This window comes from Miniopterus natalensis, chromosome 8, assembly GCF_054644295.1.
Source record: "Miniopterus natalensis isolate mMinNat1 chromosome 8, mMinNat1.hap1, whole genome shotgun sequence".
Taxonomy (NCBI): domain Eukaryota; kingdom Metazoa; phylum Chordata; class Mammalia; order Chiroptera; family Miniopteridae; genus Miniopterus; species Miniopterus natalensis.
The window spans coordinates 3,632,064-3,659,674 of NC_142088.1; the positions used below are offsets into that span (position 1 = coordinate 3,632,064).

Consider the following 27,611-nt stretch of genomic DNA (forward strand, 5'->3'; position numbering starts at 1 on the left):
GCTGTCTGTGCACAGTCCCGTCGCCACTGGCCTGCCCCCTTGCAGGGTCCCCCAAAACCACACATCTTGAAGAGGATGAAAGATGGCGCCAGGCTCATTCGGAGTCTTCTTTGTGCCCATGGAGCAATGTGGCGGCTCTGGGAGGAGGCGGGACGCTTGTAGGAAGAGCAGCGGGAACTGCAAGCCTGCCCGGCCCCACCACCGGCAGTCGCCAGAGGCCGGCTACCCACGGGGCCCTTCCACCCACGTGTGGTGGCCCAGGCACTGGTGGGGTGGGCTCTGTCTTGCACTTGGCCAGCAGGTGGGGGTCTCCCACCGACCATGTCACCCCAGCCCCCACTTCCAGAAGCTGCGTCTTCAGCTTCGCTCTTGCCTTGTTTTGGGCAGACTTCCCAGAACAGCTTGGCATGGGCTTCACACTCACTTCCAAATCCACATCCCCCTAAGATTCTCAGAGCTGAAGCCTCTTCCTTGGGCTTGCAAACCCCTCCCCAGCCCCCAACACAGCCCTGCCGGCTGCACTCTCCCAATGGGGAAAGCCTGAGGTCAGGTCAACTCCATCGGCTGTACATTTATCACCTGTCAGCTGGTACCCCCTGGGATGCTGAGATCACAAAACCCCAAATCTCTGCCTTTTACTCCCCTATCTACACCTGAGCATGGGAGTGAGCCTTGAGCTCTCCTCAAAGACCCAAGCGGCTTACAAAGTGCTTTGAACCTCTGACATCAAAGGAGCTGCATGCAGGCTGGAGGCTGGGAAATTCACACCTCGGCTGGTACTGAAATGACAGCGCTGAGATGCGTCCCCTGAGGTTGGTGATGCCATCACCACAGTCATTGCCAGGGGGCAGGGCACGACAGTGCTCCGTCTACCAGCAGGTTGTTGGGATGTCTGAACAGAGGAACTCTCATCTGGGGACCTCGAGCCTACAGTGAAGACCCCAGGAGAGGATGGGGAGAGTAGGGTGACAGTTGACAGCTAGACCGTGTGCATCAGGCCAGCATCATGGTAAGTCATCAGCTAACTGTGGGAAAGCTCCCGAGCTTCCTCCCCGAGCTCGTATAGACAGAAGGCTGGAGAGGAGACGGCGGTGGCAGAGCGCTCTTTCCTGCTCTAGAGTTTTGCAGCCACACCCTCCGCATGGCACCTTGCAATATCTTGCCCTCAAGTGGGAAGAATTCCCATCTTTGTCCCACTGACATTGGGCTTAGCTACACGACCCGCTTTGACCAATGCAATGTGGGCAAAAGTGCCAGTTCTAAACTATGGGCTTAACGGTACTGTGGGCTTCTGCTTGCCCGTCCCGCGCCCCTGTGATCTGCCCCCGGGCCCCTCCGGCCCTCCAGTGTGGGCCGAGAATAAAGACATGAGGGACAGACCTGGACCTGACTGGAAACCTGGAGCCCAGCCCAGCCCAGCCCAGCCCAGCCCAGCCCAGCCCAGCCCAGCAGCCACCGCTGACCTGCAGACGCAGGAGAGGAAAACAAACACTTGTTGTTGTAAACTACTGAGATTTCTGAGTGTTTGTTACACAGCAAACACTGACAAATACAAATCTGAAGGGGAGGATGGACCTTTCCTGAGTCTTCCTCTTATTGAAACTTTATGACATAATTATCTCCATTTACCCACAAGGAAGCTGAAGCTTTAAGAGATTAGGTAACTTGTCTAGTGTCACACAACATTTTTTTTTATCACCAGGACTCGCCACAAGGGACAGATCTTCAAGTTCTGTGCCCCATCGCCAGCATGTCTGCTCTCTAGTCTCCCCTTCCCCATCCTGCCTCCCTCTCTCTGTCTCACTGGTTCCCTGGAAGCCCTTCTTTAGTGAATTGCTGGCACCCAAGCTCAAGGTCGGCTTCTGCGAGAACTTGACCGCCTGTGATGGTCAACCCTCAAAGCAATTCCCTCCCTCGTCCATCTCGAGCCCTCCCTCAACAACTGATCCAAGGATTTGCCCTCAGGCCCGTCACCAACAGTAAAGAACCTGGACCTCCCCGCACCCCCCACTTTGCGGAGGAATTGATCGGACCTGGAGTCCTTGGCTGCCTCTTCCTCTCCCCCCCACACATGGCTGCCAGGAGGACCACTACCGCCCCCCCACCCCATCCCCCGTCGCTGTCCCAGACTCAGCACACACCCTGCCTCAACTTCTGCACAGACCAATTCGAAGCCCCGCCTGTAGCCCTGTGAGTCAGTGACAGAGGAAAAAAGATGACCTAAATGAGACTGGGCACACACGAAACCCAGCATTTAGGTGACAAAATGCCTCATGCATTTACCTCCATGTAGAGAATGAATGAATGAATGAATGAATGAATGAATGAATGAATGAATGCAGAAAATTTTTGACTACCCAAACAACCTGACTTACGTTTCTGTTGGCCTTCCCATTTTACAGATAAAGAAACTGAGACTCAGAAGGGCCAAATGACTTGCCCTGTACTTGGTGGCACCAGGACTTCTGGTCCTTCACTGTAAGTTCTGTGGTCCTGGACTCTGAAAGGTTGCCGCCCTCCAATTTCTCTGCCTGTGTTCTGCCACCTTGGTATGAGGCAAGCCTATTTTCAACTCCATCCCAAGGACCTTATTTTCTAATGGATGTTATATATTTAAAAGCCCTTTCTCCTTCCATTCCTCCCTTAAAGTTTGTGTTTTATAAAGAGTCCCAGGAGTGCAGGCCAGTGCAGCCATTCGCTGAGCAGTCAGACGCAATTTAGACAAATTAAATATGTGTATATCCTATAACCCAGCAATTTCACCCCTGGGCATATGCCTGGGGCTCGCACTGGGTCATCTGGATGGATGGTCATCACAGATTTGTGGTTGCAGAGGGATGTGGAGGGAACCTGGGTGCCCATGATTGGGACAGGGGACAGGTGAAGTGTGCCTGAGGTTCACATAGGGTGCTATGCAGGAGCCAAGATCAAAAGCTTGATGTATACACGCAGCAACACAGAAGGTCTGTAAAAGAGCCTTTGACGAAGAAAGTAGAAAGCAGAATGAAAGCTACGGAATCACCTCAGTGAATTAAAAATTCATGTACACAAAGCAATAATACATATTTTAAAAGAACATATTCAAATAAAAAGACACCCACTCAAACGGTTGTCTGTGAAAGGGGGGTGATGCAAGTGCAATATGGGGGTAGAGGGACTAAAACAGCTGTAAAGACCTTGCTTTACAGAGAGAATGCTCTGCAGTTTGGCTCAGGCAGCCCAATGGCGAAAGATGGGTTCTCCACTTTGTTGAGACCTCTCTGATTTGACCTAAATTACCAAAATCTTCTGTGTCTGTTTCTTTCCTGGTCACGTGTGGAGGAAGGACTAGGCAAGGGGAGGCAATATTGAGTTAGAAAGCAGTGTGACTCGTAAGTATAAGCACAAAACCTGAAGCTGGACGTGAGTGAAGCAGGCAGGGTGTGAGACACTAGGGAGAGGTGGGAACTGTGGCACATTGAAGAAATGTCCCTTTAGAGGGATCAGAGTCCACTTAGCTCCAGTTTTATCCCCATGGAGTAATATAGGCCTAGAGTTGTCAAAATTTCAGAATATTCAAGGGAAGGTAAAAATACAGATTCTTAGATAAAATCTCAGGTATTTTAATGCTTGCAATTAACTTTTTAAAATGCTATATCAGCTACAAATTCAAATCTTAGCTCCACCACCACTGAGCTATGTGACCCAGAACACGGTATTGAACTTTCTAAGCCTAAGCTAATTTCTTTGTCCATGAATGAAGATTCTAAGACCTACTCACCTACATGTTTAAATGAGCTCATACAGCCCTGGCCAGGTGGCTCAGTTGGTTGGAGCACTGTCCTGTGCACCAAAAGATTTCAGGTTTGATTCCCAGTCAGGGCACACACCCAGGTTGTGGGTTCGATCTCCCGTCAGGGTACGTACGGGAGGCAACCGATGGATATTTCTCTGACATCAATGTTTCTCTCTCTCCGCCCCCCCCTCCCTTCTTCGCTCTCTAAAAATCAATAAAAACATACCCTTGGGTGAGAATTTAAAAAAAAGAGCTCAAATAAGACCAGGGCATGGCTCTCAGTCAGGCACCTGCTGTGCACCTGCAGTGTGTTGAATATGCTAATACATTATCAACTCTTATTTTTCAGGAAAAAAAACAACCTGATGCTCGGAGGAGTGGGAAATTAAGTAGAAGAGTCAGGTATAAGAAAAAATCCTCCCCAAATGTGATAAAAAGGAATGGGAAAAATGGAATGAAAATAATTTATAAGCAAAGGTTTGGGGACTTAAAGGGCTCTAAGTGAGACAGAAATGATTACTAATCTGTCTGACGCAGACCTCACCAGGGCAACAGCAGGTATGAATTTTCAATACCTAGGCAATGTGAGCTGCTGCTGACTCATGCCAGCTTGTGCCAAACTTTACTGACTCAAAATCTATTTTTCAGGAACACCAAGAGCTGTTCCTATTGTTAAATGTGGCCACCATGGTGGGAGTCATGGTGAGAGTATTTACACCACAGAAATCGGCAAACGCTCCAAACCAGGCTTTGTTTTCTTCCCCGGGAAACTGGTTGCCAAATGTTTGCCGCTGCAGGCAGCCCAGCAACACGTACTAACTACCTGAGCAAGATCACCCCTTCAATTCTCATAGGCCCCAGCCCCCTGTGCACACTCACCTTTCTGTCTGCAAGGGCCCAATCTCTAGAAGCAACACTGGGTCAGGAAAAAATATCATTGACACAGATGGTTACTGATTTGTTGGGGGAAATATGGAGGGGGTTACTGTTCAGTTAGGAAAAACACCTTTGCACTTAAAGATGGCAAAAGCCGAGATGGAAATAGGAGGCTCCCAGCCTGCCTTCATGGGTAGGTGGGAGGGTCTGAGACTCCGAGAAGCTGGAAAGGAAACACAGCAAAGTGTTCAGGTAGGCAAGATCGTGTGCCAAATTCCAGTCCCCCAGCCGCCAGCAGGGCTCACCCCAGACCTCCGGGGAGAGAGGCTCCATTTAGGCCATCAGGAGTGGACTGGCAGCTTCTGGTAAACACGTGCCCCTCAGAGGAACCGAAAGTCACCATTTGCAGGCTCCTGCTGCTCTGAGGAAGTGATAGAGGCACCCCTATCATGGGACCGGAGTCCCAGACAGAAAAGCGGAATGCCAGTCTACCTGCTCTATGAAAGCCAAGCCTCCTTCCAGGGGAGGAGGAGAGGCCTGCGTGGAAGAGCTCCACCACAGGTGCTCACACCTGGGCGAGGAGCGGAGGGGGTCCAGCTGGCCGAGGACAGGCCCGGGAAGCTGCGATTTTCACCACAGGCACGACAGTTCTTCTGTAGTTTACAGCTTGGTGAGCATTACGCCCACCCCAGGTGTGATTCTAGGAGCAGGCTTCCCTCAGAGTAGGGTTTGTAAGATGTGCCGAAGCGAGGGGCAACCCTAGGAACCAGGAGTTCTCTGGGAACAGCCCAAGTCAGTGAACCGGTTTTTCTTTGTTTTATTTACATACTAGAAGGTCACTGTACGTTTGCTAGGCTAATGAATTAATCATTTGTTGCTTCTGATAGAGATTACAGTTCAACTGCCTACAGAGGCCAGGCAGGTGATGTAAACCAGTGGAACAGTATGGGAACAAGGCAGTAGGGAGAGGTGGGGACTGTGGCACATTGAAGAGAAATGCCTCATTGAAAGGGGGGGCTTCCACTCAACTCTGTTACATCACCAAGGGGCAATATAGGACTAAGGTTATCAGATGTTCACATTTTTCAAGGGAAGCTAAAAATTCAGAATATTATGTAAAATCTCTGAATTCTAAGAAATGCTTTTAATTGGCTCATAAACTTCAGAAAACGTATGTCAGGCAAACAGAACACCAGATCCAACACAGGGGCTACAAGTCTGTGATCTTTGATATAATATATAGATTTCAAAAAAGCATTCTGTGATATTCATCCATGATGTTTTTGAGAACCACACGAAGGAATATGGGCTAGGACTAAGACTTACACCAGGGTCAGCCTGGACGCAGGTTTCTGGTGCTGTTGGGTTCTCCCTCTCATTTACATCAGTGATTCGGATTAGGATCCAGGAGGTGGGCTTACCAATGTATGGCCGCCACCAAGCTAGGGGACATCGCAAATATGCTGGGCGACAGGCAGGACCAAGATGAACCAGAGCTCAGTGACCCGGGCACTGGGCTAGGTCAGAGGGCAGGTCCGCCGGGCACAGCAGCTTCCCTGCGCCCCGCCCTCCGGGGCGGCCACTGTTTGGCGGGTGCCCTTCTCCTGGGGCTCTCATCTCACTCCTCGCCTTCGATCGGCATCCTCCGTCCAGGGCAGAAACACCCTCGGCCATCAGAAACAAGACAACAAGTGTCATTGCCACTGACCCGCCTCGGGGCACCACAGGCCCAGCCAGCACGAAACAAGCCCACACAACTCCCCTCTCCCCAGATGGGCCACATGGAAAAGGAGAGCAAAGCTATCATTATTTGCAGCCCACACGACCATGTGCCTAGAGAAGCCAAAAGAATGCGTTCAAAGAATGATGAAAACTGGGAGAGGCGGGTGCGAGCGCCCTCCGAAAACCATGGCCTCCCGGACACCAACGAAGCCCCATCAGACAAAGCCCAATCCGACAGCATCGGGTTTTCTGTTTGCCAAGGTCGCTAGAGTTCTTCCCACCCGGTGACGGGAAGATGCAGGAACCCCATGGAGAAAACACAACCGAGATACAAAGGGCCATCTGAATAAATGGAGAGAGATGCCACGTCCGCCAGGGGAAGGGCTCGGGGCCCTAAGATGTGAGTCATCTTCTGATTAATCCGTAAACTCAACGCAGCTACATAAAAATCCCAACTGCAATTTCTAGGGAGCCCTGCAAGCTGGTTCTAAAATTCACCTGGGAAAGGAAATGCGTGGAAACCACCGAGGAATAAGGGGAATAATCCCCAGGCAGCCGGTCCACCGGATGGGAGCTCACACAGAGAGGCCGCAGTGAGACCTGCGGAGCTGGGGCGAGGGAGGGTCCCCAGCGGCGGGCGGAGGGGCCCGGAACCCGACTGGGCGCGGGGCAGCTTAGCGCGGGGTACGGTGGCATTTTGAATCCATGAACCGACAGAAAAGGGGAGACTGTCTCACATATGGTGTGGCCGTCCACGTGCAGGATGGTGTTGTGTTCCCTAGTTTAGATCAAATGTAAAAATAAGTAAGGAGCTAGGCATAAAAGTGTATTACCAAAGTGCTAGGAAAAAGGACACTTGCCCTGGATAAATATTGTTGAGATGAGTGGCTCACGAATCCCAGAGCCCATAAATGAATATATTTGACTATAGAAAAGTTGTAAACTTCCGCGTGACAAATGAAACGTAAGCAAATATTTTTTTAGGAGTGACAGGCTGGGAGAAGTTATTTACGGCACAAGTGAAAACATACGAAGAGCTTTTTTAAATCAGATTTTTTTAAAAGGGAAAGAACCGGCAAAGACCATAAATAGGCGGTTCACAGGTAAAGAGATCTAAAGGGCCCGTCACATGTGAAAATACGCTCATCCTTGTTTCTAATGAGGAAAATGCCAAATAAAGCATCGAGGCTGCGTATCTCACCCACTGTTCGGCGAAAATCACAGACACTGACAATGTCCGGCAATGAGACGATGTGGGGACCTGATGGACGACAAGTGACATCAGACGGGTGATGGCTCCTGGCAGGGCGAAGAGGCTCCTGGCAGGGCCACACGGCCGCACCTACAGCAGAACTGCGCATTCCTGCAACCTGGTAATGTCTCATCTTGAAAACAGAGTCACACACAAGCCTTGCTCATTGTAGTAATAACCAGAGAAAAAAGAGGAAACTGTCTAAATGTCCACCCGTGGGAGACGGTGAACTGCACCGCATGACAGCCAAGCACAAAGTTAAAACATGACAGTGAAAACTGCAGGTAGTTGCCCGGCCGGGCGTGGCTCGGCGACTGAGCGTCGACCCAGGATCCAGGCGATCGGGGTTCGATTCCCGGTCAGGGCACAGGCCTGGGTTGTGGGCTTGATCAAGGACTCTCTCATCATTGATGTTTCTCTGTCTCTCTCTCCTTCTCCTTTCCTCGCTCTGAAATCAACAAAGATATATTAAAAAAAAAAAATCTTTAAAAAAAAACACTGCAGGTAGCAATACTGTGTTGTATATTTGGAAACTGCACAAAGAGCAGATCTTTAAAGTTCTCATCGCAAGAAAAAAAAAGCGTAACCCTGTGTGGTGAGGGATGTTAACTGCACTTACTGTGGTGAGCCTTTTGCAATAATGCATATATCAGATCATTATGCTGTGTGCCAAAAACTAACACGATGTTATGTGTCCATTGCACCTCATTAAAGAATAAAATAAAATAGCCTCCCTTCCCCACCCCCCAAAAGCACAGAGGTATGAACGGGCACGGGGTGGGGGGGGGATCTGAAAGGCAGGCAGCCATGGGAGGAAAGAAAATTGCGGGGCCATATGTACAGCTTGTCCCATTTATTTAAAAAACAAACAAACCACACATAGATTTGTGCAGGCTCATATCTCTATGTAAATGCACGAAAATGGAAATGTCACCCTGCTGGCAGTGGTTCCCTCGTGGAGGAGAGAGGGGTGGGGATGGCGAGGGCACGCTTTCACTTTCTGCTCTCTGGGCTTCTGTTTTGTTTGAATGCACTGCCCAGCTCTAGAGCATGTCCCCGGCTCTGCCAGGAGGTCTGACCTGAAGCCACCGTGGCACTGACAGTGGCAGGAGCTCTGATGCTAGGATTAATATTATTAATATTATTACTACTACCTGTTTGTAGGCAATGTTCCAAGTAACTATTTTTTACATTTAAAAAAATTGAGTTATAATTGACAAACAACATTATATTAGCTTCAGGTGTATAGCATAACAATTCGATATTTGTATATATAGTGAAATAATCAGCATAGTAAGTCTAGTTGACATCCATCACCACACAGTTAAAATTATTCTTTCTTGTGATGAGAACTTTTAAGGGCTACTCTCTCCACAACTTTCAAATACACAATACAGTATTATTAACTGCAGTCACCACGCTGTGCCTTATATCCCTGGGACAATTTATTTTATAACTGGAAGTTTGTATCTTTTCACCACCTTCACCCAGTAATTTTCATTTTTTAAATTTTATTAAATGTGTTTTTATTGAATTTAGGGAGAGAGGAAGGGAGAGGAAGAGAGATAGAAACATCAATGATGAGTCATTGATCGGCTGCCTCCTGCACGCCCCCGACGGGGGATCGAGCCCACGACCCGGACCTGTGCCCCCACCAGGAATCCAACCTCGATCTCCTCAATCCTAGGCCGATGCTCAGCCGCTGAGCCACGCCAGCTGGGCAGGGCTGTCAACATTTAAAGATTGCCTCAGCAAGCACGAAAGTGCTTAACCTAAAGTCTTTCTGACTATTTTCAAGATGCCAAAAACATAACGGGTTTTAAAGTTTGACTTTAGAGAAACGTATTTGCATTGACAGGGTCCGGAGAAGCAAGACGTGTTTCAGCAGCCGGGGGCTTTAGTTCTGTTCTGTATTTTCGATTTGAACTTCTGCACCCTCACTGGCTACCTTCCTAAGAGAAAAAGCAGACGTAACACATGCTGATCTGCAGCAACCCTTCTTCATATAAAAAGAAAAGAAAAGTGAGCCCGGAGGGCAGCTCTGCGGCCCGGGCCAGCTGTGTAAAGAGCCGGAGCCGGCAGCCCTCGATCGGATCGGAAGCGGGCGACTTCCCCATTTCTCTCGGGACTTGCTGTTTGATCTTTCGGCTCCTTCCTGTGTAGCCATTTTCACCACGGGGTGGAAATGTGTTCACCCGGGCCAGCAGGAGCACACTCGTTTAGGTGCAAAGAATAGTGGGGCTGAGGGGTGCAGAAAGTTGGGTCCAGGGTGGGGATGGGGACATGGGGGGGCAGGGAGTGGTGTCCCTGGGCACCTGGGGTCAGAGACAGTCTTGGGCCTGGGGCTCCCCAAGGTCTGGCTCAATCCGTCTGAAGGCTGAAGAGGGGGTGGGAGGCGGGGGCAGGGATGCTGTTGGGAGCCTGTCTTCCTCTCCCCCCCCCCAGTACTCAACGTTTGCCTTTAAAAGAGCCATTTCCCTCTGACACAGGCGAGGAAGGAAGCTCGTCTTCTTCACTGTTTCCATTTCCCCTTTTCTCTCACCCCAAGCAGAGGCCACTATCGAAGGTGCTGCGTGGTTGACACGCATTTCCTCCCAGGCTGGAGCCACACGCCGACGGCCCGGGGACGCGGGCACTGCCCATCACCGCACGGGCTCGCCGGTGCTCCAGGCCCGTGCCAGCATCCTTGGGAAGCCCCCTGGGGCAGGAGCCCTCTCCACCTCCCGCCGCAGGAGCCTCGCGGGATATTTGTACGCTTAATCGCACATCCCGGAGATGCTCTCCGGCTCGCCTCTTTTCTCCCCGTGACGCCCTTGAGGTGCTCTGGCACAGACAGAAGTGACAGGTGGCAGACAAGCTCTGAGCCCGCAGCCGGGAGTCAGCCTGCGGGAGCTCCTTGCGGGAGACGGAGCCCGGGGCGGCCCCGCTGAACGCTGCTGCTCCCCCCACGCTCCCCTGCTGTCCTCCCGTCACCCCGCACCCCGCGCCTGCTGCAGCCACCGCGCCCCACCCCGCAGAGCAGACTGTGGAACAGCCGCCCTGGGCTGTCCCCTCTCCTAAGCCTTTGTTGATGTCATTGTCACAGAAGGAATCAGAGCATCTTAGAGCATGAAGGCATTTGCAGGTCTCCAGCCCCCCTCCCTCCTTTTAGAGGTAAAGAAATGGAGGCCCTTCCTCCCTCGCTCATATTACAAATTTACCCTTCGTTCGACCAGGTAGCCAATATTTGTTGAGTGCCTACTGTGTGCCAGGTGCTCTTGTAGGAGCTGCAGAGACAGTGGTGAGCAAAACAGACAAGGTCTTGCCCCGGCCAGGTGACTCAGTTGGATGGAGCACCGTCCCGTACACCAAAAGGTTGTGGGTTTGATCCCTGGTTGGGCGCATGTGGGAGGCAATCGATTGATGTTTCTCTCTCACATCAGTGTTTCTCTTCCCCCCCCCTTCCCTCCTTTCCCCTCTCTAAAATCAATAAAATATATCCTCAGGTGAGTATTAAAAAGACAAAATAAACAAAACAAAAAGCCAGACAAGGTCTTAGCTCCCTGGGTCTTACATGCTCATGGTGGAGACAGATGACAAATGAATGAGTTGATAAATTGCAAAGATAGTCACTGTGGTGGGCGGAGGAATGACCCCCTCAAAGACACCCATGTCCTGGGCCCTGGAACCTATCAGGACGTAATGGGAGTGGGGGAACCAAGATGCAGAGGGAATTAAGGGTGCTAACATGCTGACCTTGAGCTAGGGAGGGCGTCCTGAATTATTTAGGTAGGCCCACTCTAATCCTGAGGGCCCTCATGAGGGAGAGAGGGAAGCGGGAGAGTCAGACCCAGAGAGGTGGCCCGGGGAGAAAGCCTGGACCGCCGCTGTTGGCTCTGAAGGTGGAGAAACGGGGTCACAAGCCAAAGAGTGCGGGTGGCCCCTAGACACTGGGAAAGGCAAGAGAACGAATTTTCCCTTGAGCCTCCAGAAAGGCTCAGTCCTGCCAACACCTGCTTTGGCCCAGTAAGACCCATTTTGGACTTTGGACCCCCCAGAACTATAAGATAATACACTTGTGTTGTTTTTAAACCACCACACGTGTGGCAATTTGCTCCAGTGACGATCAGAAACACCGCTGCAGACAGTGTTAGGGGCTATGAAGAAAAGTAAGTCGGCGAATGGTGGTGAAAGAGAATCGAGCCTGGTGTGACTTTACGTGGGGAGACCTGGGGATAACCTCGGGCAGGCGGCCACAGGGTGATCTGAGGCTCAGAGTCCTAGTCAGAGGTCAGAGGAAGTGCAAAGATCCCAGGGCAGGGAGGAGCTTCATGTTCACGGGCTAACTGTCTCCTCGAGGCCTTCCCAGGAAGAGAGCCATTCTATTGTCTGGCTTCCCAAGCAGCCAGTGGCCTTTCTTGCAGATCTCTGAGTAACCTTCAATACTTGTTTGAATGTCTGGTTTCCCCCTTTAGAGCCTGAGACTGTGTCCTCATGTCCTGTCTTTGTCCCAGTACGCCTCTTCTTAGAGTCTTAAGAGTATAGATTTGCCAGAGACATTGGATTTTAGAAAGCACATTTCAGGATTTCAGAGCCTTTACTCCCGAGTCACACGGGAGGATAATTACGGCAGAGAGACAGGCAGACACCCTGATGGGCCATCAGTGTCCCAGCGAACAGCCATCCAGGGAACTCCCTACTCTCTCATGGTGAATCTCTCTGTGAAAATGACTAACTGATCACCTCCCCTTCAAGCTGTATAGATCTGGGGCTCAGGGGATAATCTTGATAATTGCTTGTCTTCGGTTTCCCAGCTGAATGTCCCTTGAAGGCAGGGACTGTGTCTATGAGGTTGATGATTGTATCACTGGTGCCCAACTAAGAGTTTCTGAATGAAAGAGCAGATGAACTGGTGGCTGTGGGGAGCCCCTGAGCTAAGTCACGCAGACCCTCAAGGAGTATGGCGTGGAGATAACACTATAACTCCGACGGGACTTGGCTTAAGAGCAGGGCCATCTTGAGCCTCATTGAAGAAGGCTGATGCCATACAGCGCAGCTGGCTCCACAGCTGGGCCCAGCTCCTGCGGCTGGGGAAGCACAGGCCAGCAGCCAAAAGCGACAGGAGCATCCCACCCAACCGGGCTTTCACCTTCTAGCCGGGGCTCCTCGATGGCCAAGGGCCAAGCCGAGGAGGGGGAGGGTGGTCTGACCCTTCAGCCATGACAGGGCAGGTCAAATGGCTTCTGTAGTTGGTCAGTGACGAGTTGTATGAACCAAGCAAAAGTGTTATCCCATCGGAGCCTGAGTTTCCTTGTATCTAAGTGAGAATGAGAAAACCTCCTTCAGAGGAGTCAAGGGGAGCGTGGACAGCAGGTATCTGGCCCCGGGAAGGGCTCAGTAAGTGAGAGCAATGACCCAGACTGAGGAGGTGGCCGCACTGGGAGCTATGGGACTCTCCCCCTGACCCCTCTGCTGCCTACTGGGACCCCAGGCACCAGCCCCTGCCCTGATCCCAGCCTCTGTCTTCTCCAGTCCTTCAAAGATGGGGTGACATGGCTCAATGAGCAGCCCATCCATCGATTGTTAAACAATGGTTCGTTGAGTCACGTGCCAGGCACTGTGCTGTGTGTGTCACATAAACCCCGGCTTCGGTCCCGGAAACCTCCCTATGTGAGAAGCATTGCCGTTACCCGAACATTTCAGAGGAGGAAGCGGAGGCCGGGAGATAAGACCGGGGGAGGCCTTCTCTGAAAACTGCTGCAGGAACTAGTAAAACGTGCTGGGAAGCAGCTGACATCCTCGCGTGGATGGGAAAAGGCAAGGCCTTTATGACTCAGGCCTAAAATCCCTCAAAGAAGACAACAGATGGCAGGACCAGTTAAAGAAGGCGATGCCCCCCCCCAAGCAGGCTTCCACCGAAATGAACATCTCAGTGTCGACATCAAAACCCGCATTGGAGGGAGTGACAGCAAACCCGAGACTGTGGACTGGAGCACCGAGCCCAGGATGCAGAGGAAATAGGCCAAAGGCTCGAAAAACAAGGGTGACAAGTCGACAGATACAGTGGACACTGTGGTAACTGCAACAAGGGAAAACAAGTCATAATTTTAAATGAAACATACAGCTCTTTCTATATTCTTAAGGGGACAGCAGAATTAATTCATTCAGTAAATATTTATTGAGTGCCCACCATATGCCAGGAACAGTTCTAGGGCAGACAACAAATACATCGAGTACTAAGTATATAAAGTCGGGTGGTTACAAGTGCCATGAAGGAGACAGAGGAGGGCGAGGGCTCAGGGAGCGACAGGTGGGGGTGGATAGTTTCATGGAGTAATCAGGGAAGGCCTCTTGGGTGAGGTGTTTTCTTAGAGGAAAGATTCTCTGCTGTTGGGTAATGTTAAGCAGCCTCTTGCCTATCTGAAGGCTAGACCCAGAACCTGATCTTGAAGGTGACCTTGACAAGAGATGCTAAACCTGTCTGCAATAAACAAGTAATAGCTAACATATTGATTATTTTTGAGCTTTTTCTGGTTACAGTTGGAGAAAGTAGTATCGACCCCCCCAGGACGTTTGGCATGGAGACACATCACAGGGAATGCCTGGGAGGGGAGGGGGGTCCCCACAGGGTGGTGTAGGCCACAGCCTTGGAGAGGAGAGGGTCAGGAACTGTGAGTGTCAGACCATGACTTGTGTGCTTTCGGTGCAGTGACACTTGGTATTCAATTTAAATTTTTCATTTTCTACTTTGAAATTCCTGTGGGATAGTCCACACCTTCGCATGTTAGGATACTTTTAGCTGCAGGTAAGAGAAAATCCTAATCAGCTACTTGAACAAAAAAGGAATTCATTGCCTCACAAACAGGAAGTCTGGAGGCAGGGTAGCGAGCAGGCTGGTGAATTCTGTTCAGTTAATTCAGTGGCTTCATTGAGGGCCCAGGTTCATTTCTTCTTTCTGCTCTGCCCTCTGCTTGTTAGCCTCACTCTCCAGCTACCTGCTCTCGTGGTTGCGAGATGGCTGCAGCAGCCCCGGCTATCACATCCTATGACAGCTCCCAGAGGCAGAAAAGGGACTGTTTCATCTAAGACAAATAAACCTTTACCAGAAGAATTTTTCCTTCACATCTCACTGGTTACACCTGCATCCTAGTCCCGTACCTAAACCCACCACCCACAGCTGGTGCGGGGGGCCGGGTGAGACCTGATATGGGCAACAAAGAGGAAATGGGCCCAGGTCCCGGGGCGACGGCTCGGAGCACGAGGAGCAGGGAAAAGATGCCCGGGGGTGGGGGGGGGGGAGTAAAGACAGTTATTTGGAGGTGGGATGACAAATGGAAACTAGAAGGGCTGGAATAGAAACATACTCAAAGACCAGACAGAAGGAAAGTCTTCTGAGCCCAAGCAAGTCCCAAGTCTGCAAAGCAAACAGGCTCAGCACGTTCCAGGAACTAACAACGGAAGGGAAATGGCAGGGGTGGAAAAGACCTCCCACCAGCTTCGGAGCAGGGAAGGGGAAAAACGGAGTCCCTGCAGGGAACCCGGTCCCAGCCCGGCGCTGGGCTTGCATTTTGGGCCACTCGTGTTACCAAATTCCTCAAGGCAGCGGAACACCTGTATGGAATTTTGAGGGACAACTCGGTTCCCAAGAATTTTATCTCCATCAAATTCCTTTGTGAGTGGGAAGGCAACCGGGAGGTGTTTTGAGATATCCAGAAGCTTGGAAAACAGACCTGTCCCTGATCCACAGAAAGTCACAGAATAAAATAATAGAATAAAATTAAAATAAAACGCAGGCTTCTAGAGGTGGCAGGGACTGCCTGGCCACTGCGGACCCCCCGCCAGGCCCGCCGTCCTCTCGCGCGGCGGAGTCCTGCAGGGCGGCCCGGGCCCTGCACGGCGTCTGTCGCCTGCGTCTTTTCTGTCCCCTCTTACGCAATGTCAGGAAGTGTGCGTTAGAGCCACATCCTTCACCCGGCGGCTCAGACGGAATCTTTACTTCACTCGGTGACCACTCAGAAAAATAACAGCTGCCACCCTCTTCCTGAGCTTAATAACAATGGCTCAACCGTTTGCCCGCCAGGACCCCTGTGACGGAACAGCTCTCAGAAAGTTGCTTTATTGTCTCCCTGCGAAAGCCACACTGCCCCGAGCAAGCTGTCACCGGGCCGGGACCAGGAACTGAGTCATGAGTCTCTGCCGAAGGCTCGAGCCCCGGCGTTTCTTCCAAGTGGGGAGGGGACACGGGAGGCGGACAGTCGCAAACCCCCTCGCCACCTGCACCGCCTCGCAGGCCGCGGGCTCTGGTCCCGACTCGGTCAGTACCCTGGATACGATCCGATCCAGGCCGTGAGCAACGGCAGGCAGTTCACAGCAACGCCGATGGGGCTGGGGACTGGGGCTGGCGTTTAGTTTCTGCTTCTTTCTTCTCGGTAGGAAAGATATCAGGATGAGAAAGAGCCGGGTGGAAGGTTGTAGGAACGGAGCCTTGGTTACTCCGGGGCCTCATTTCTCAAAGGGCCCCATTGCCTTTGACTGTGGCCTTGGGTTTGGGGCAGCCAGTTATGTGACAAGCCTGAAGGCCACTTTGCGAGCCCCGTGGCCTCCCCTCACTCACGCTCAAGCTGCCCACGGGGACGCTGTGCTGCCTCAAACGTGTCCTCGGGCTCCCGGGAGGAAGTGGTTTTAAAGGTCAGCGGGAGCCTGGCGGCTGGTTCTGGACTCTGTGCTCCCAGACAGCCCACTTCCCTTCCAGCCGGGAGAGGAGCTCGGGTTTTACAGAAAACCCACTCCTGGGGCGGGAAGCTCAGGCCCTCCCCCAGCCTCCCCCAGCCCTCGGAGCACTGTCCCCCCTGAGGACCGGGGGCTCAGGCTCCCGTGCAGAAGGTTCTCCGGGTCTGAGGGTCCCGCTGGCTGCTGTCACTGAGACAGGGAAATGCACAGCGCAAGGCGCAGCTGAGGGAGCCCGATGGCCACAAAATCTGCCACCCCAGGCGCTGCCTACAATCTTCTAGAAAACTGCCTGTCTCCTTCCTCCCTCCCGCTCCCCCTTCCCCGCCATCTCTCTGCCCCACACCTATTTCTGCCCCTTCTGTCAGAACTGCCCCCACTCCACTCTCTCTTGCCGTCCTTCCCCTCTCGCCTCTCCCCAGTGTCTCTCTCCCTCTCTGTCTTTCTCATTTCCCTCCACTTCCCTTCCCTCCCTCACCTGAGCACGAGGCGGACCTGGCTTAGGTTGGTTAGCAGCGAGATGGTTTGTCGGATGTCTGCTCCCTCTCACAGCAAATAGAGACAGTCCTGGCAGTGACAACCGCTCCCCATGCTGACCCCCCCAGGCTGGGTATTTCACACGTGCTCGGGGGAGACACGAGAGAGAGAGAGAGAGAGAGAGAGAGAGAGAGAGAGAGTGTGTGTGTGTGACTTGCACTTCCCAGCGGAGTTATGTCCCCACCCAAGGCCACATGGCTGGCAAAATCTGGAATCGAACCCCTGGGAACAGAGGGGTCTGCCTTGGTTCCAGGTCCCTGGCTCATTCACGCAAGGGCCAAGTGCCACTTGCGATCCGATCTTCTCTCCACCGTGGGAAGGGAAATAGGTTTCTCTCCTTGAGAAGCGACATCGCCTGCCTCCCTGTCCCCCTGGGGCCGAGCCCGACCTTCCCCAGGGGACCCCACACCCAGCCAGGTCTGGACACTGGCTGGCGTGGGCGCCACCTTCTGCAGGCCTCAGCTCCGTCCGTACCGAAAACGAGGGTTCCGGCGACGTTAGTTTGCCTCTTTCCCGCCCATCGCCGATTTTTCGTAAGCCTGCGGCGTGAGACTAAAGTCACCCAGTGTCAGGAACCTCCTCTTTCTGACTGAAAGGGGACAGTGCTTGGCCTCACTTCTCCAGGTTGCCCTTCAAGGAACGAAGACAGAGACCCAGAGGACTCAGAGGCTCCGGTTTTCTCAGAAGGAGGCAGACCCGTGAGAAGAGCTACGGTAATTAACATAAGAAAGCGGCGGAAGCCTCTGGTGCCTCCCCCGGCGGCGTTTCGGGCCAGATTATTTTGGGAGTCTCATTTTACTTGGTGGCCCTATGCAGATTCAGGTCTAAGGAATGAGTTATTTAGAAACTGTGGCTGAGCTCAGAAAAGAGCATGAGGTTTTGCCTCAACATGAAAAGAGGAACTCGAGTTAAAACGCGCGGTGATCCTGTTGAAGCTCCCTCAGGCCTGGGACTTCACCTGACTGTGCGCCTGCCCGATTCCCTTCCAGGAGACACCTACCCCCATCATTTCAGGAAGGAGCTGTATTTCTACAGGAAGGCGTATCTTAAGGATGGGCACTTCCTCGGGCTGCCTAGGCCCCACAGCTCCCTGTCCTCGGGTAACTTGGTGTTGGGCGCCAAGGAGGTCACAGGCCCAGCACTGGGGTCAGCAGCAGACATGTCCGGCAGGGCCACAGCTCTCCTGGGAGACCCGCCTGCCTATCACCCTGGCCGAGTGCGGGTCTCAGGTAGCCACGCTCTGTCCCCACAAGTCTACCCCCATCTCCGAGTGGTGGGCGGGCGCCTGCTCCAAAACAGCCGATTTGCGCACAGACCTGTGGCCCCTGAGTGGCCCATGCAGAAAAAACGGTTGGTGACTGAACCAACCAGATTCCCTCTTGAGACTGGGAATGAGCGAGCCTGTTCGTGGGAGCAGAGCAGACCCACGCAGAAGGGCTGAGTTGTGGGCCCAGGTCCCAGGCCTTCTCCCTCCTTGCCCTGGGCATCTCCGCAAAGGCTGCCCCGCCGCTCACATGAATCAGTCAACGTGAGTCTCTGTTCTTTGTCACCCCCAAAACCTAGTGAGGGCCCCTGATTCTGAAGCTGCTGCGGGACTGGCAGCAATCACGGGAACCCTTGATGTGTGGACGTGAAAGGGAACAGACGCCACACACAGTCTAACATTTACAAGCCCTGGGTGCAAGTTCTATACAAGAAGCCACAAAGTCATGTCTTTCCCAGCCTAAGGCCTACTCATACTTAAAGTCTTCTTCCCTTTGAAGGAACAGAACAAACCACAAGGGGGAAAGATCAAACACATCGACCAACTTTTAACTTACGAGCGATTAGACTCCTTTCAGCAAAGCGCCTATCAAAGATGCCACCCAGCCAAGAAAGGTCATGCAGACCTAGGCTTGGAAAAGATCGTGGAGGCGGTTAAGACCCACTGCCTGCCCCACGCAGCCCTCCCCTCGGCGGCCTGACAGGTGAAGCCCACCTGAGAGACAGCTGTTTTAATGACGAACAGCCACCAAGTACTTGAAAGGATGGTCGTGTACCAGGTGTGCCAACATTTGTTCCTGGTGAGCAGGCTGAGACATGTGAGCGTCCCAGACTAGCAAAAACATTGAAATGGATACGCTTTTTTTAAAAAAGATGGGTTTTTTAAAATCTTCATCTGACGATATTTTTTCCATTGCTTTTCGGAAAGAGTGGAAGGGAGGGAGAGAAAGAGAGAAAAACATTGATGTGAGAGAGACGCACATCAATTAGTTGCCTCCTGCACGAGCCCTGACTGGGTCTGGGGATTGTGCCTGCAACCAAAGTACGTGCCCGTGGCTGGAACTGAACCTGGGATCCTTCAGTCCCCAGGCCAATGTTCTAGCCACTGAGCCAGACCAGCTAGGGCTGAAGCGGTTACTCTTTAGATACTAGCACAGAGGCACAGACGGGAGGGATGAAGAACCCAGAAGCAACACTCAGCCTGACCTTGATTGGGTGGCGCAATTCTGCTTGAGCCCGAACTTGCATCTCCCATGGAAGCCGTGCAGCAAATAAACCCCTGACTCCCAAGAAGGCAGCTTCATGACCACCTGGGTGGCCCAAGCATGATCTCAAGGTCTCACCGTCTGTCCCAAGTTGCTCATTGATTCAAGTGACTCCTTTGATCCCCAGAACTAGCCTCCCCAAAGGCATTCTGCTCAACACAGCTTCTGCCTCTTGACACATGACCAGCAACTTGTGCCCCAGGGACCTGCCTGCTGCCCTGCCCTTGAGTCTAGCTCTGCTTTTACTACTGCCTCCTAGTCCTGCACAAAATGCACTGTTCTCTTCCCATCCTGGAACCAGGGATTGTGTCCCTTCCACTTCCACTCTCTTTTTAGCTAAACCCCACAGACCCTGTCACTGCTCCTCCATGACACTGTGTCCCAACCCTTGTCTATCCTAGCTGCTCCGGTCACCACACGGGAGCCCTCCCCCTCCGTCCAGACAACAGCGAGTGACTCTTCTGCCCCCACGGAGGACACTGAGCGTGTCACCTCCTCCGTTCTGGCCACCCCCTGCTCTCTTCATGCAGCCAGATAAAAATAGCTCCCCTGGCCACCACATCATTCCGCTGTGATGCACTGTGGTCACACAAAGCCCTGGTGTTTTTCACACAAACTACGCGTAGGGGGGTCCTTCCGACCTGGACTGGTGCGAGCTGGTTTTTCGCTAACATCTCACAGTAAGTTTTACACATTCGGACTTTACACGGTGCGATCGGTGCCATGAGCCTCCATCAGCCTCTCACGGCACAAGATCTCTACGAATGGAAAGTGCTGTTTCAGGTCCTGAGCCGTGTGCATCTCCTGCGCAGTGTTCTAGCCCCTGGGAGGGGACAGCCTGTTCTCCTGCACGCTCCCCCTCCTCTCCTCCCTGGTCCGTGGGCTCTCACTCCTTTCAGCCACGCAAGGAAACGACCGAGGAGCCAAGCGGCTCGCTTTCCTTCGCCTCTGGGTCCGTGTCTACCGCCGCTTCCCCTTCACGCCCGTGAATACGGATGATGTCTGTTACATCCGCTCCATCCCGGCCCAGAGCAGGGTCATTTTGCAGGGTCACCATTTCCCTGCTAAGCCACCCCCACCCATGGGCTTCTGGGAGAAAGACAGGCTCAGCCAGGCCTTACTGTCTCGGCTGCTCGGGCCACCTGCTCCCCAGTTCTTCCTCTTTTTCACACTTTTGCTGCCAACTAGGGCTCCAGTCAGCTCAGACGTCTCGGTTTATCAAGGACTCACCTGAACGGTGAACTTATCATCTTCGTTGGGCAGAATCCTGTACGTGTAAACGCAATTCCGATACCTGAAATGGAGCAGAGGCGGGATTAGAGCCCACACAGGGACGTTTTCCTGGTACCTGACATGACAAGGGTCACTGACGTGGCTCGGGGCGTCTGAGAGCGAAGTCCCCGAGCTCTGGAGCTGGCTGTCCTGAGGGGCGACAGCCCTGACATCAGTGATCCTGGCCCGAGGCACGCGAGCCCCTCCCCGGCCCCTCAGCCAGGAGCTTCGGGCAGAGGCAGGCGGCCCCTGGGGCATGATTCATGTAGGTGCTCGGCCCTGTGGTCTGAGCTAAAGCCGTCCGCCAGCGGGGAGAGCTCCTCAACCTTGGAGCCGTCATATTGGCCAAAGAACAGAGGCAGGTGGGTGTTTCAATCAGAAATAAGTCTCCAGTGGGGCTGGACAAGGTGGGGACATGCTGAATGGGTGCGGGGCACAGCCACAGAGAGGGGCTACACTGGCCAAGGAGAGGCTGGCTCAGCTGTGGGTGGAGGCCTCCCTCCTGCTGGGCTCCCCTTATGCCCTGTGGCCCCCTCCCTGGACAGTTTGCCCCACAGGATCATTCTCCCAAAGTTCGGCCACCATCCCATCAGAGACCTGGCTTTCCCCCAAGGGCTGGTGAGTGAATCTTGGGGTTGTTTTGAATGAGGAAGAGCCAGGGGCCCTGGCTTCTTTCTACAGGCTCCACCTTCCTTTTGTTTGGGGTCCCCCGATGTGAGGAGGAAGTGGAGGAGCTACTTTTTACTTTCCTGAAACCTTTGCGAGGAAGGGACGTTGCCAGGTCTGAGCACCTTGGGAGAGGAACACAGTGGTGGGGAGTCCAGCTGGGCCCAGAGGATAGGAGTTCCAGGGAATGCTGTTTGGGTTTTATACTCTGAGTTGAAACTGCTGCTCTGTTCTCACCCTTCCTACCCACCATAATCGCCCCCCCATTTCCTCCACTTGAGATCCTCATGATCCTTGAACTGCCCACCCCTGCTGGACCCCTAGGCAGGGGCCACACTCCACTTACAGGCACTCGTTTTGTTTCTGTGATCAAGACAACAAATACCTCATCCAAAAATTTCACGTATTTCGCCTTGTTTGTGTACCTGGCACTTCACGAAGCATTTATATGTGTTACTGTCTAACTAGATTTTAAAAATTATACACTAGTGCCCTGGCTGGTGTCGCTCGGTGGTTAGAGTGTCAGCCTGCACACCGAAGGGTCGCAGGTTAAAAATTATACACTAGTTTTAAAATTTTAAGACCCTATGGGAAGATATAAAGAACAAATGTCTCCTTCCCTTTCTCCTGTGAGCCCAGCTTCTTAAATTTACTGCTCCTTTTTGTAAATCATTCCAGAGCTTCTAAACATGCACAGAAACTGATAGATGCATGCCTTTGATGTGCAAATGATATCATGCTCTATTTGTTGTTCAGAAACGTGCTTTTTTTTTTTTTTTAAATACTCACCCAAAGATATGTTTTACTAATTTTAGAGAGGGGAAGGGAGGGGGAGAGAGAGAGAGAGAGAGAGAGAAACATCAGTCAGCCGCCTTCCATATGCACCCAGACCAGGAATCGAACTGGCAACCCAGTTATGTGCCCTGACTGAGAATTGAACCTGCAACATTTTGGTGCATGGGACAACACTTCAACCAATTGAGCCACACCAGCCAGGGCCAGAAATGTACTCTTTTCACCAAAAAATATATATATATATAGATAGATGATGATAGATAGATAGATAGATAGATAGATAGATAGATAGATGTATATGTATGTATCTTAGAGGTCTTCCCAAGTTATGTTCCGCCTTGTGGTTGTATAGTCATTTACTTGTCTAGACTATGATGATGGACAGGTGGTTATTTTTTAGCTTTTTACTATTATAAATAATGCCGCCATGAACATCTGTGTTCCTACACCTTGCCTACAACTGGTGAGTTCAGAGTTTAATTTCCCCTTCAGTAAACTGGGGTCACCAATAACATTACATCTACCCTGCTGTTGTGTAGACGAAGTGAATTAATGTATGAAAAGCATTTAGAAAAGCCACCCCCACCCCTTTCTGACAACGTGAGACACTCCCCTGTTGAGGTTACTGGTGATGGTGGACCAGTCACTAGAACGAGAACAGCTGGGCGGAAGGACAGGGCTCTATTCGGATGGAGACTAGCAATCCCCTCCCCATGAGGTGGTGTCACTTTTTGCTCTGCTAACCGGATATGAAAGTGTCTATTTCCCCACACCCTGCCAACGGGCTGCTATCAGACCTTTCAATCTTTGCAAATCTGAGGTGAGCGAAAAACGAGAGCTGGCTTTATGAAAAAGGTTGAACAAGGTCTCGCATGTTTCGCTATTTCTGTCTCTTGTTCTGTGAATTCCTTCTTATGCTTTGGGCTCACTCTTTTCGTATCTTCTGCTTTTTTTATCTGTAAGACGAATACATACTACAGTATCGTTTGGAATTATGTATTTTTAACAGTGTTTATTAACTTCTTTGGGGGGTTGTTTGTTAAGCTGTGTAGAAGTTTTACAGTCTTTTGTGGGCAATTGTACAGTCTCTAACGGCTTTGACTCGATGGACGCCTAAAGGAAATTTGGGAGAGTGTTGAGGGTCATTTCACTCCCACGCGTCTCTTCATTTCTCGTTAGAAAAGTTTCTTCTTTCCTCTCCCTCTCATCTGTTTAATTCCCATCTTTCTGTTCCCCGTCCTGTATTCAGAGCTCAAATGACATCACATTTGGCTTCTAGCAGATGACAAGGTGACTCTCCAGTCCACTGCCACCTCACCCCCTGGAGTGGTCCCAGGAAACAGAGGCCCAGCCCTGCACCCAGCCCAGCTCCCCGAGGCCCACTCCGAGGCAGAGCCTGCCAGACAAATGCCAAAGAGCTCGAACCCTGCTGTGCTCTCATCTTGCACCGCTAGTCCTAGTGACGCTTCTTCCTGTCACTATGCAAATGAGGGCAGGGCACGACGGGTCCCTCGGGTCCCTCGTTTGGCTGAGGGCAGCTGATTTGTGGAGGAGGTTGAGCAGGGCCAAAACATCAGCTTGGGGACAGAAAGACAGAACACAGGGTCACAGGGGAGGGACTGAGACAGTCACGCAGAACAGGAAGGCCTTTTATGACTCTTTCAAAGACGTTCTAGAAACACTGAAACAAAGGAGCTGCTCCGCATGACTCAGAGAGATCAGAATCCAAAGGCAAGCACAATAGGGAGAGAGGACACTTCGCCCTTGACAGACGCGGCTCAGCCCCTCCTGTGCCTGGGGCAGAGGCGCCTGTGCCTGGGGCTGAATCCGGAGAGATCTTCTAAGGGAACCGGCTGCACGCAACCCACCAGGGAGCAATCACTCCAAACTGCATACCTGGGGGTGCTGGGGGCTGTGCAGGGAGGTGGAGGCGGGCACTCCCCAGCCTCTCCCACCAGCAGCTGCCCTTCAGTCTGGTCCTAGACGCACGCACACGTACATAGCTGTACACAGAGAACACACACAGATACGTATACATACATGTGCATGTACAGATACAGATACACAGTGAATCCATATGTATACATACACAGCCTTACATGGAAAATGTTTAGAGTGAAGACCCCACAACTAAATTGTCTTTTACAACCACTGCTCTAGGACATAATCCAGACGACATTCCCATTGCTGCCTGGGGGCCATGGTCCTGTCCAGCCCTTGCCTAGCTCCCTGGGGTGATTTAGGAACAATTGAGGGTGCTGATGCTGGTCCTCAGCTGCTAATCCTCCCAGCGCCTGGGTCCCATCTCAGGGTAACCGTGTTGGGAGGACTCCCGTTGGACACCCAGGTTGGGATGGCGATGGGTCAGAGGTGTGTAGTCCTGCTACTAAATGAGATCGCTCCGTTCTCCAAGGAAGCGGGGCTTAGCGCACATTTCCCACGTGACAGCCTGGTGACAGCAGGTGCCCCCACCCTGCAAGCAGGAGGAGAAGAGGCAGGCAGATGCTTCCCCTGGAAGGGACATTCCCAGATCAACCCTCAGCGGCTCCGGAAGTTTCACTCCAGTGCAAGAGGCCCAGCAAATAGTAGAAGCAAGGGGCACCATTTTTTTTAAGGACTCAAAGGTGTTACCTCTACGTTGCATAGAATCACTGCAAAAAGAAAGACAGACAGACAATCTGGAGGAGAAACCTGATTTGCGAGCTCGGTGAGATTTAAGAGACCATCGTGTCTTCGAAACTGGAAAAATCCACTGTGAAGACCGAGCAGCGTGAGAGAAGGAAGACTGGTTAGGAGGGTGACACCTGGGGCCCCAGAGTCAGCATTCAACCCCACAAGAGGTGTTATTGGTAATAAGTAATTGAACCCAAACCGTCTGGGCCCCGGTACTGGGGAATACAATGCTTTTCTAACTAATGGACAGGGGAGGAAGGGCCTGGTCCCCGAGGCCTGTTCTCGCCACCTCCCCCGGGCCGGGCCTGCGGCCACCAGCTCCAATCCCGCCTCCCAGGTGCCACACTCCTGGCTTCCTGGGAGCCCAGGACTTCAGTCCTCAGCACCTCCCTCCTGGGTCGGAACCCGTCCCTCTGAGGGTGGCCTCCGCCTCGGCTCGGCTTAATCTTCGCTCTATGTGGTTTCATCCGGTAGTTAGTCCTGGCATCCGCGCCCCGGACCCCTTTCTCCCTGAGGCTTCCAGGCTCAACCCCAGCCCCAGCAGCCACTGGCCACCCATGGGTCACTCGAGTCCCCTCTCTGCCTCATGTCTTTGTGCACTGCCTCTGAGCAGGTCCCATAGACAGCTCGGTGTCTCCCAGAGGCCCCTCGGGCCTCCAGGAAGCTGACGTGACTCGCTGCTTAGAATTATGGGAAACGTAGAATTCCCATATGACCCAGCAGTTCCGCCAAAGACAAGAGAAATCAAACGTCCACACAAAAACATGTTCGTGAATGTTCGTTGCAGCTTCAGTCACAGTAGCCACAAAGTAGAAACAACCCGATGTCCCTCAGCTGATGAACAGGAAAACTAAATGTGGTCCATCCACACAAAGGGCCATTATTTAGCCACAGAAAGGAAGGCCTCGTGGCGCCACGTGATGAACCTTGAAAGCATTATGCTAAGTGAAAGAAAGCCAGACACAAAAGGCCGCATAATGTATGACTCTATTTCCATGAACTACCCAGAAGAGGCAAATGGCTAGAGACAGAAACTAGACTGGTGGTTTCCAGGGGCTGGGAGGAGGGAGTGACTGCTGATGGGTACAGGGTTTCTCTGGGGGATGACATGAAGAAAATGTCCTGGAATTAGGTTGTGGTGGTGGGTCACAACCTTATGAATGACTGCACACCACGGAATCGCACACTGTGCAAAGGGTGATTTTATGGGATGTGACTTATACTTTAGTAAAAAATAATAATAATAACCGGATGAGTAGGTATTTCACCAGTGAGGATGCCGGGAGGGCACAGGGAGGCTGGCATCTCACAAAGTCTAGACCTCACACCAGATCTAGGCAACCACAGAGGGCTTCCTCATAGGGACCGTGCCGCGTGGCATGAATCAGGGAGAGAGCAGGCCTCCGTCGGCAGGGCGGGGAGGCAGGCCCGGCTGGGAGGAGCACATCTCATCACCAAGCCTGGGTTCGAGCCCCAGGAGACTGGCCCAGGAGTCCGCAGGCCTCCGCAGCCTCCGCTCCCTCCTGGGCTTGCGCACAGAAAGGAAACTCAGGGGAGTTGTCCCTGGACAGACTCTTAGGCAAACCAGACTTCAGGAGCCCGTGGCCCTCTGGCTCTGCTACTGGCCACCGTCTGTGCCAGCATTTCCTCTGCTTTCTGTCAATACCAGATACAAAAAACAGTATTTTTCTTTGCGTTTGCACAAAAGTAATTAATGAGCAGTGTCAGCTTTACTGAATCTTTGAAAGGGGCCGGAGGAAAGAGGATTCTATCGCACCACAGGAAACGGCTTCGCACCTCTCCTGGACCCTGCCGCCCTCCAGGTCTCTCTCTGTGGTTCTTTCACCCGGGGTCTCCCCTCCAGGCCTCCCCCAACCTCACTCATACCCAGGCTTGCTGTCTCTTCCCTCTTTCCCCCTCCCAAGAACAGCATGAGTTCAAGTCCTGGCCCTGTCATCTATTAGTCCTGTAAGCATGGCTCATCACCGAACCTCCCTGGGCATCAGTTTCCGCTTCTGTAAAATGGGAACAATAACAGCACTTGGTCCAAAAGCCACTGCGGACAGAGTGAGGGGATACGCGAAAGGAGCCCAGAGCAGGGCTTGGAGCGCATACGCTCTTCATGAGCCTTCTGCTGTTATTTTAGGCGGAACGGGTTAGCAGCCACCTTTTGTTAGCAGAGCCAGACTTGGGGCCTGCTCCCCCTCAAGGGGACTGTCACACTGTCTTCCCAAAACAGGTGCAATGCCTTCTCTGAGGGCACCTTAGTGACTAAGTGTCCTTCTGGTGCTTCTTCATCTTTCTGGCTCTGCTCATAAGGCCACCAAGCCCAGGCTGCCTGGCACCCTGTCCCCAGGAAGGAGACCGCCTGTTCCTGGGCAAGCTATGTGCTGAGGGGAACAGACCGTTTCCCTGCCCCAGCTGCTGGACCAGGCTTTGGCTTCTGAGCCGAGGGCAGCACGTACATGCCCTTCCCCCAGGGGAGCCAACTCTCTGTGTGGTTTGGTGGGAACTCCACCCAACTGGGCAGCTCCACATGGGATGGTGGCTGATGAAGCCCGTCCCAGTAAGCTCTCTGGGGCCCAGGATGTTCCCACAGGGAGGGCAGGTTGTGGCCCCAGCAATGCCAGGCCATTGCTCTCATTCTGCCTGTGCAGCCCAGGCAAGGGGAGGCTGTCCCTGGCCTTCCCGTGTCCCTGGCGTTGATGGATCCCCCCGTTCCCAAAGGCATGTCTCTTCTCTGCCGCACAATACAACCTACAGGGGCCCTGGGCCCTGTGTGGAAGATCAGTCCTGGTGGGAGAGGAGG

The 27,611-nt window shown here is 52.5% G+C and overlaps 1 protein-coding gene across 1 annotated transcript in view; it reads right to left on the reverse strand.

Annotated features, from left to right (window-relative positions):
• Window positions 1–27,611, reverse strand: part of INPP5D (inositol polyphosphate-5-phosphatase D) — an 80,094-nt gene that overhangs the window by 49,076 nt on the left and 3,407 nt on the right. Inside the window, exon 2 of the mRNA XM_016204613.2 lies at window positions 20,627–20,690. Coding sequence (XP_016060099.1) covers window positions 20,627–20,690 — 64 coding nt within the window. The remainder of the gene's footprint in view (window positions 1–20,626; window positions 20,691–27,611) is intronic.